This window comes from Mercenaria mercenaria, chromosome 16, assembly GCF_021730395.1.
Source record: "Mercenaria mercenaria strain notata chromosome 16, MADL_Memer_1, whole genome shotgun sequence".
Lineage (NCBI taxonomy): Eukaryota > Metazoa > Mollusca > Bivalvia > Venerida > Veneridae > Mercenaria > Mercenaria mercenaria.
The window spans coordinates 32,537,605-32,548,451 of record NC_069376.1 but is presented as its reverse complement, the minus strand read 5'-3'; the positions used below and the strand labels follow the sequence as shown (position 1 = coordinate 32,548,451).

The window sequence follows — 10,847 nt, the reverse complement described above, 5'->3', positions numbered from 1 at the left end:
TAATTCAAGCTTGTTTAATTATCTTATGAAAAACCTTCTCTTTTATTACACTTGATATTGAAATAAACATCCAGGTGACAATACCCGGAGGCAGTAGATATCGACATCGCAATACCGATCACCTGTTACCAATATATGTTACCAATACCAAATAGCTGTTGTCTCCCCTGATATCGATTTTCTGCAATATCGGTCATGAGGTCAATTCTTCCTCATGTTTGAATCTGACCAGTCGAGTGATTGAGGATTTAACGTTAGATTAAACACGTTAAGATATTGAGGATATTATGAAGTGAGTTAAATAAAAATTCGAAAAAGCTGGCTTTTCTGATAACTACATATAATATTATAGCTTGGCCTTAGTGAAGTTCGTAAATGTCTATTAATAGCTTACTTCCCGGTTCGCCTACTTTCGATTTTGATTTATGCTAGTATACGGAATAAAGTGAAGGTATACATTTTAATTGTTTTAATTTTATTTGCAGGGATTCTTACTTGAATATTTTACGGTTTTATGTTACAAGTGAGGAGATTTGTTCCGGATTTCATCCAGTAGTGACTGCGTAAGTACAGAAATGTGTTTGTGTACTAGTTTATTGATAAAGTCAAGGGCATCTGACAAAGAAGAATAGCAATCGCTCTGTTAATAAATCATGTAATACATGGGCAGTGATACAATTATAATGATGTAATTTTCATTAGTCTGTTCCACTGATCTGTCTTAAAGTTAGCAGATATATAGTATAAGTCGGCATACTATCCTCAGGGACACAACTCTTGCAACTATGACAGCGCTTAAAGTCACGAGTTCCCTCCCTTAGATAATTTGTTTTTCTTTTCTCTGTCGTGAAGTCGGTCAAATGCGCAACTGCAAATGTTAAAACAGCAGAGGCCGAATTCAGCAACGGTAGTAATTGATAGGGGAGAGGTCTGTTTGCAAGGCGTTGTGTTCTTTTTCCCGTACCTTTTGGCACTGGGCCAAATATAGTAATATTGGGTACACATTTTGAAATTCAGCACTTCATTTCCTGCATTCTGGGACACATTTACTACTGCAATTTTATATACAATATACCCCATGTTTTGACATTTTCAAATGAATACAGTATAATGAGTATAGTATAAAACCCCTCATCTTTTTCTCGGGCTTGGGTCCGCTTTCCTAAGGCTTTTTTTTTTTATCATTTTTACATGTTTTCTGTTTTGATTTGACACTAATAAGTTTAACAATACAATTATAAAACTGCATGTCTGGTGACAGGTCACAGCTAAAATGGTCTCGCTGTCAAAAAATAATTTATTGCTCAGATAATTACCATAATCGGTCAAATTATGGGTGGTGGTGGTGGTGGGGGGGGGGGGGGGGGGGGGGCGATTTCTACTGAATTTAAGGAAGGTGGTTTCTGCTACCTATACTATATTTACATTTCGTCGAATTCACTGAACTTGGTCTGTAAGCATATTTGTATGACCGTCTTTCAAAATTATCAAAATGGTACCGCTTTGCCCCTTTTACGGGCCATCATAGCTAAAAATAGAACAAAAGCTTTAAACGACATCTTCCCATGAACCATTTGAATGGCTTCCTTAAAACCCTTAGATGGACCTCTCTTAAGTTTGTTCAAATGTTTTCTGTTGGCCCGTTTTAGGGGTCGCCATGGCCTGAAATAGTAAACACACATTTAATGACTTCTCAGGAACCAATTGATGGATTTTCACTACACTTAGTATATGAGCCTGTGTCACTTTTGCTCAAATGGTGGCTTTCGATCTCTTTTAGGGGCCACCAGAGCTAATATATATATCAAAACTGTGAACGACTTCTTTTCATGAAGCAGTTGAATGATCTTCACTTACAAATGTTGCTTTTAATGATACAATTCGTCATGAATGATATAAATTATATTTATACGTCCACCAAACACGTTTGGGGGGGGGGGGGGGGGGTGCTATATAGGAGTCAGTTTTGTCCCGTCGCGTCACGTCCCGTCCTGTCGCGTCGCGAAATCTACTATCTCAGTTATTACTAAATGGATTTGATTCAAACTTAAAATAGATGTTTCACCTTATCACCCACATCATGTGACACAAGGTGCATAACTCTAACACCAAGTTTTCATGAATTATGTCCCCTTTTACTTAGAATTTCAGGTTAATTTTGTTGTATTTTCACTATATCTCAGTGATTACTAAATGGATTTGATTCAAACTTAAAATAGTTGTTCCACCTCATCACCCACATCATGTGACATAAGGTGCTTAATTCTGACATCAATTTTTTATGAATTATGTCCCCTTTTACTTTAAGTTTAAGGTTGATTTTGATGTATTTTCACTATATCTCAGTTATTACAAAATGGATTGATTCAAACTTAAAATAGATGTTCCACCTCATCACCCACATCATGTGACACAAGGTGCATAACTCTAACACCAATTTTTCATGAATTATGCCCCTTTTTACTTAGAATTTAAGGTTAATTTTGATGTATTTTCACTATATCTCAGTTACTACTGAATGGATTTGATTTAAACTTAAAATAGATGTTCCACATCATCACCCACATCATGTGACACAAGGTGCATAACTCTGACACCAATTTTTCTTGAATTATGTCCCCTTTTACTTAGAATTTGAGGTTAATATTGATGTATTTTCACTATATCTCGTTCTGATTGGCTTAGAGCCAAAGGGAAGTAACCCTTTTTTAACATTTGTACTGAGTTTCTTCCCCTTAAATTCCAGGAATTAGTCTATTTTTAGAAATCCTATTTTTAGATTTTCAATATTTTAGGTATTTTTCTAACTTTTTTATTATAAGTCCTATGCAAAAAGTAAATACATTTTTCTGTGGTAACATGGGCTGGTAAGACACTTTTTTGTATTCACTTTTAGTGTATCTCTAATATTAGAAATTTTTTTTATATTTACTAGTATTACTATACTAGTATCATACTAGTATTACTTATATGTGGAAGCCCAGGATGAAGTACTCCAATGACAAGTAAAATTCTTTTTAAGTATTAAGCTTTTTTGACATTTTTATATTATTCTAAGTATTTTTAACATTTCTTATGGTCGCCATTCTTCTGTGATAAGACCGTATGGTGGGGGTATGAGTCACAGTTCTGTGACAGTTCTAGTTAAGTTTGGAATGTCAAGGTCAGGTGAGCGTCTCTATGGCCATTATGACCCTCTTATTCTGTTTGTTTAGCTCACCAGGATTCAAAGTACTCAAGGTGAGCTATTGTGACGCGCTGTGTCCCTCATCCGTCGTTGTCGCCAGCAATTTAACTGCTAACACTCTAGAGGTCATAAGTTGGCCGAAACTTAACGAAACTTGGTCAAAATATTTTCACTACTAATGTCTCGGAGCATGTCGATACTGGATTATCTGGGTTTAAAAATTAGGTCACCAGATCAGTCATAGAAAAAAATTAGCACACCAGCCGCAAAATTTTCTAACTGATCTTTATAAAACAAGACATGAATACTTGTCAAAACATTTTCTCTACCATGTATAGACCGTACCTAATTATCTGAAAACAGGTTTGAAGTAAAAAAAAAAACAAACTTTGAATATTTACAACTGTCCATTATAGCTTAATTCTTAAAAAAACAAACTACGTTTGTAATATTTTAAATTAAAATACAAACTTATTAGCATTTAAGATTTTCATATAAAAGAAATGTTTGTGATGAAGTCTTAGATTTGTAAAGCAGAAACATCAAAGGGACATAACATATTGCTTTTCTATTTTGGTGTATTTCATTTTCATACAACAGTGATCTTGAATGATACAAATTGGCCAGATATTCTGTTCACTTAAAATATAGAACAATTGAATGGTCTGATACCCTGCAAATATACAAACTGTAACAATACTGCAAATGTTTAAGCTGTGACCGGGACCTGAACCCAATACTTCTCGCACGTAAGGTGGACACTCTACAATGTTCTATAGCACCCTTATTCCCCTCCCGACTACATAACGTGAATTGGATCCATTTTGCATTTCCAGTGCCCATTAGCAATTTTGTCCATATTTTACAATTTGGTAGGATTTTAATCGTTAGAAAGTTACGCTTAAAGGCTAAATACCTTCCAGCATCACACAAATTCATTAGCATTCCGTGCTGATTTGTGCAATTTCGTTCTATCTAAGTGACACAAGAACAATTAAACGTTGTTTTGCCGTCCCACGGAACTTGGCTTCGCCAAAAGTCGCCCCACCGAAGGCCCCTCACCAAACGTCGCCCCACCGAACGCGTTATGGTGCCATGCAAAACGTCATCTAGTCAAACGTCGTTCTGTCAAACGTCTCCGCAATGTCTCTCCGCCAAACGTTACCTCGTCGAACGTCGCTCCGGTTAACACCGCCCCGTCTAACGTCGTCTTGTCACACGTCACACTGTCGATTGTCATCCCGCCGAATGTCGTCCTGCCAAACGTCGCTCCATTTGTTTACTTGTCTCTGTAGAATCTGTTCTAATTTATATTACTTGAGAACGAAAACCAGGTAACTAGGTCAGAAAAAGCCTTCTTTACACTACAGAAACCATATTTTATACCTTATCTACATAAAGTTTCGTTATCATAGTTTCGTGATTTCGCGTTTTCATCATTGAACTATCGTGTATCGCGTTTCAGATCAACACATTCGAAGACGATGGCCCTAACGGAATTCCGTACTGTGGACCACATTTCATACCCGATCTTGATCAATTCATATCAGAATGTTTTTTTTTGTAAAATCTAGATTTAAAACTCGATCAGATCATCTTGGTTAAAAAATATGCTAGGTCAACGGAAAAATTTGTTCTGTCTGATTTACATAAAATTAAGTCAGAATGTTGCAGGTGATATTGGACATTAATGTGGTCATTTGGTATAAGAACCAGGTCAGGTTAATTTTTCATGTACTGGCCTTAATGAAAATCCTGTTGTCTTTTTCAGACCCGTAGAAAAAGTAAAGATGTCGATTTACACGGAAGAAGAATTCCAAAGCAAACAGTACAGATGGAGAAAGGACAATGGAAATATACTGGTCACGATTGTATCTCAGCCGTTTCGTCTCGGCCATGCAGATAAGGAGACGAAAATCACAGAAACCGACCCCCAAGATGGAAGTAATAAGGATATAGATGCTCTTCACTTGAAAAAATTCTTTGAAGAAGAAAAAGAAAAGTTTCCGGTAGCAGTAGATTGCAAATTTAGGCAAAACATTGACTTTGATGCCTATATCAAAGATTATATTGAGATAATGGAGGACAAGGACAAGAAATTTGATAAGTATGAAAAGTATGACTGTTTTGTCTTTGTTTTCTTGACGTATATCGATGACGAAAAGCTGCATTTCCATGATAAATGCATACCTCTAGAGGAGATACTGAACAAAGTGAAAGCACAGGAGGTAACAAGAGGAAAACCAAAGATCTTCCTCGTCCAATCCGATGATAACACCTTGCTTGGAGTAAAAACATTACCCAAAGGTCCTGTCGAGGTTATAGAGAGAAAAATACCACAGGATGCTGACAGATTCATAATCCAATCAACAGTACCACAGGGGATCGCAAACAGGAATACTTCATCCGGCACCAAGAATCCGTCGTTCCTTATTCAAGCCTTTACGCAGGCATTATCGGAAAACTGGGAGCGGGAAGAACACAAAAGAGAGGACTTCCTTTCCTTGTCAACCGAGATAAATGGGAAAGTGGATGATATGATAAGAAGTTCAGGAGATAACAGGGCCGGTGATATGCAGGTTCCTCTTGTCACTTCAACGCTGACAAAACAATTGCTATTTTAGGTGGTATTGTGTTGGACAGTTCCTTTAAAAGACTAATATATGCTGAAACAGTATTATCATTCTTTAAAATAGCGTTTTATTAGCTCACCTGAGCAATGCTCAGGTGAGTTTTTCTGATCGCTCGATGTCCGGCGTCCGTCGTCTGTCTGTCTGTCGTCTGTCTATCGTCCGTCAACATTTAGCTTGTGTATGCGATAGAGGCTGTATTTTTCAACTGATCTTCATGAATTTTAGTCAGAATGATTACCTTGATGAAATCTAGGCCGAGTTCGAAAATGGGTCATCTGGGGTCAAAAACTAGGTCACTAGGTCAAATCAAAGAAAAACCTTGTGTATGCGATAGAGGCTGTATTTTTCAATTGATCTTCATGAAATTTTGTCAGAATGATAACCTTGATGAAATCTAGGCCGAGTTCGAAAATGGGTCACCCGGGGTCAAAAACTAGGTCACTAGGTCAAATCAAAGAAAAACCTTTTGTATGCGATAGAGGCTGTATTTTTCAATTGATCTTCATGAATATTGGTCAGAATGATTGCCTTGATAAAATCTAGGCCGAGTTCGAAAATGGGTCATCTGGGATCAAAAACTAGGTTACTAGGTCATATCAAAGAAAAACCTTGTGTATGCGATAGAGCCTGTATTTTTCAATTATTCTTCATGAATATTGGTCAGAATGATAACCTTGATGAAATCTAGGGTGAGTTCGAAAATGGGCCATCTCGGGTCAAAAACTAGGTCACTAGGTCAAATCAAAGAAAAACCTTGTGTATGCGATAGAGGCTGTATTTTTCAATTGATCTTCATGAGTGTTGGTCAGAATGATTGCCTTGATGAAATCTAGGCCGAGTTCGAAAATGGGTCATCTGGGGTCAAAAACTAGGTCACTAGGTCAAATCAAAGAAAAACCTTGTGTATGCGATAGAGGCTGTATTTTTCAATTGATCTTCATGAATTTTGGTCAGAATGATAATCTTGATGAAATCTAGGCCGAGTTTGAAAATGGGCCATCTGGGGTCAAAAACTAGGTCACTAGGTCAAATCAAGGGAAAACCTTGTGTATGCGATAGAGGCTGTATTTTTCAATTAATCTTCATGAATTTTGGTCAGAATGATAACCTTGATGAAATTTAGACCAAGTTCGAAAATGTGTCATCTGGGATCAAAAGCTAGGTCACTAGGTCAAATCAAAGAAAAACCTTGTGTATGCAATAGAGGCTGCATTTTTCAACTGATCTTCATGAAATTTAGCCAGAATGATATCCTTGATAAAATCTAGGCCGAGTTCGAAAATGGGTCATCTGGGGTCAAAAACTAGGTCACTAGGTCAAATCGAAGAAAAACATTGTGTATGCAATAGAGGATGTATTTTTCAATTGATCTAGAGTGATTTCGTCAGAGTGATTGCCTTGATGAAATCTAGGCCGAGTTTGAATATGGATTATCTGAGGTCAAAAACTAGGTCACTAGGTCAAATTAAAGAAAAATCTTGTGTATGCGATAGAAACTGTTTTTTATCCCCCCGTCAAAGGCGAAGGGGATATTAGAAATGCTCTCCGTCCGTGCGTCCGTCCGTCCGTCCGTGCGTCCGCAACAATCTTTGTCCGGAGCATAACTCCAAAAGTACTGGAGGGATTTTCTTCAAAACTTCATACACTGATAGAACACATTGGGAGGAAGTGCAGTGTGCAAGAACAATAACTCTACCTTGCCTATTTTTTGAGTTATTCCCCTTTATCATATTTTCTTAAAAAATTTGTTCGGAGCATAACTCCAAAAGTACTGGAGGGATTTTCTTCAAACTTCATACACTGATAGAACACATTGGGAGGAAGTGCAGTGTGCAAGAACAATAACTCTACCCTGCCTATTTTTTGAGTTATTCCCCTTTATCATATTTTCTTTAAAAATTTTGTCCGGAGCATAACTCCAAAAGTACTGGAGGGATTTTCTTCAAACTTCATACACTGATAGAACACATTGGGAGGAAGTGCAGTGTGCAAGAACAATAACTCTACCTGGCCTACTTTTTGAGTTTTTCTCCTTTATCATATTTTCTTTAAAAAATTGTCTGCAGCATATCTTTTTCATGCATGGAGGGATTTTGATATATCTTGGAACAAATGTTCACCACCACGAGGTGGAGTGTCATGCGCAAGAACCAGGTCCCTAGTTCTAAGGTCAAGGTCACACTTAGAGGTCAAAGGATACAAGAATGAAAACCTTGTCCGGAGCACTTCTTCTTCATACATAGAGGGATTTTGATATAACTTGGCACAAATGTTCACCACCACAAGGCAGAGTGTCATGCGCAAGATCCAGGTCTCTAGGTCTAAGGTCAAGGTCACACTTAGAGGCCAAAGGTCAGATACAAGAATGACTTTGTCCGAAGCATTTCTTCTTCATGCATGGAGGGATTTTGATGTAACTTGGCACAATTATACACCATCATGAGACGAAGTGTCATGCGCAGTTCCCTTCTTTAGAATTACTTCCCTTTGTTGTTACTTTAAATAGCTTTTATTGTAACCTTTTCATTACTAGTCGTAGGAAAAAATCGAGACCACTTTTCAGTAGTACAACATGCATGCTACATCCAATTTTGAGGTGTATTTTGACCAATCTCTACCTAGTAAAGATTTTTGTGTGGACTTACAATTTTTTTTTTTTACAAACTAACTTCCATTAGTTGTTACTATAAATAACTTATATTGTAACATTTTTATAATTGACCACAGGGAAAAAACAAGACCACTTTTCTTTGGTACAACCTGGACTTTCCAATTTTTAGAAAAACAAAAGACTTACAATGATTACTAAACAACCTCAAAATTAAAATTCCATTTGCAAATACAGCTGCTAGAGTAAAGAAATTTGCTGTGACGGGCATATATTATGACATTCTGGCACTCTTGTTCCCTGTTAGCTTTCCATTCCTTCTTTTTACAGTAGCCATATAGAAAAACATCATACAGCTATACTGTTCATGAAGATTAATAAAATTTAGCAGTAAACCACCTCACCACTGAATAATTCTTTCTTCCACATCTTTAAAACCCCTGATGTTGACCATAACTAAACGGTTTTTCAAAGCTTCTCCCAAAATGAATACTTTCAGACACTAACTTGCCAGGAACTTTAGCCTTCAATAATAATATGCCCGGCGGGGGGATTGGCCATGTCTAACATGGCCCTTGTTTTCAATTGATTTTTATGAAATTTGGTCAGGATGATTGCCTTAATGAAATCTAGGTCGAATTTGAATATGGGTCATCTGAGGTAAAAAACTAGGTCACTTGGTCAAATCAAAGAAAAAACTTGTGTATGTGATAGAGGCTGTATTTTTCAATTGATCTTCATGAATTTTGGTCAGAATGATTGCCTTGATAAAATCTAGGTCGAGTTTGAACATGGGTCATCTAGGGTCAAAAACTAGGTCATATCTAAGAAAATGCTTGTTTTATCGCAAGAGACCAATTTTTTGGTCCAATCTTAATGAAAATTGGTCAGAATATTTGTTTCCATGAAATCACTAGGTCAAACATGTTTTACACTGTTATGGTGTGTTTCTTAGGTGAGCGACCTAGGGCCATCTTGGCCCTCTTGTTTGTAAACCTCGTAATATGGCAGAAAAGTGAAGCAATAAATTTAAACGGTTGTCACAGAAAATGGATATTTCTGTAGTACGTGAAGGCTCCGGATAATTTTTAGACCTATGAGTATTTCCTCATCATAATTTTTGTGAATGGGTAAAATGGTAAAATCTGAAATTTACTAAGGGTAATGGACTTTTTTTCTCCTTTGACTTGCTTTGCTTAAAACACTCGCTACTTAATCAAAAAGAATAAACACATGGTGAAATAACTTCGACGTGTCTTGTTTAGAACTAGTTTACATTCAATCTGAAAGACAAAACGTTATAGAATCTGTAAAAGGATCCTTTGGAAGCATAGAATGCAACCAAGTAGAGTTATACAGACACGGTTTGACCGAGTTTATTCATGAGTTTATTCATGAGAGGTAATGAAATGTAAAACACGTCTCACGCTCCCTAGCGACGGCTGAAGCGGAACTCTATTACACATCTATTGAATACTGTATCCAAGTACGGGGTACTTTTAACAGCCGCCACACGGTACCTAGAGTTTGCTGTTGTGATAGTTAATAAAATCTGTAAAATGATCCCTAGGAAGCATAGAATGCAACCAAGTAGAATAATAGCTGAGCCTGTTCATGAGAGGTAATGAAATGTGCAACACCTCTCACGCCAACCCCCTCCCCCCTCCCCCCCGTCCCCAGCACCGGCTTAAGCGGGACTCTATTACATATCTATTGAATAGAATCCAAACATTTCTGCACGGTATTTGGAGAATAAGCAGCAGCATTGTCAAACTTCACAAGCGATCAACTATATGAATAAAATCCAGCAAGATGCCGGACATAGGATAGATGATGCACTCGTACACTGTCCTGCAACATTAATATCAGAAAGCGATTCTTCGGACAATTCGGGCAGGATATCTTAGACGGAAACACTGCCTTGTAAGGATGTTTTTTTTCCAGAAAAATAAGTACTAGTACAATGTAATATGATAACATGAAACAGTAATGACCAAATTTTATGTTTCAGTTTGAACAATCGACTGAATGAGGATTTAGGATAAGATTAAACACGTTAAATATTGGGGATATTATGAAGTGAGTTAAAATTCGAAAAGGCCAGTTGTTCTGATAACTAATATTATAGCTTGGCTTTAATAAAGATATCGGATTACGATTTCGGATAAATCGTAAACGTTTTTTTAAAAGCTTACTTCCGGGTTGGCCTCTTTCGATTTTGATCTTCGCTGCTATACGTATTATAGAAAAGGTATACATATTAATCATTTTAAATTCCTTACTTGAATATTGTACGATTTTATTTTACAAGTGAGGATTTCATCCAGTAGTAAGTGCGTAAGTACAGAAATGTTTGTTTACTGGAGATCTATTTGTAGAAGAATAAGTAGCCTGGCTTCCTGGCAGTATGGTTATTTTT

General features: G+C 36.9%; 1 protein-coding gene across 2 annotated transcripts; it reads left to right on the top strand.

The window, feature by feature from the left end:
* The first annotated feature begins 272 nt into the window (after nucleotides 1–272).
* LOC123540593 (uncharacterized) lies at nucleotides 273–9,674 on the top strand. Of its 2 annotated transcripts, XM_045325767.2 has the most exons (3): nucleotides 273–292; nucleotides 486–563; nucleotides 4,959–9,674. In XM_045325767.2, exons 1-3 carry the CDS (start codon nucleotides 288–290, stop codon nucleotides 5,809–5,811), a joined length of 936 nt encoding a protein of 311 aa, XP_045181702.2. In that variant the 5' UTR covers nucleotides 273–287; the 3' UTR covers nucleotides 5,812–9,674. The 2 variants fall into 2 exon arrangements, with proteins under 2 accessions (XP_045181702.2, XP_045181701.1); XM_045325766.2 differs by lacking the exons at nucleotides 273–292; nucleotides 486–563 and adding an exon at nucleotides 371–451.
* The last annotated feature ends 1,173 nt before the right edge of the window (nucleotides 9,675–10,847 follow it).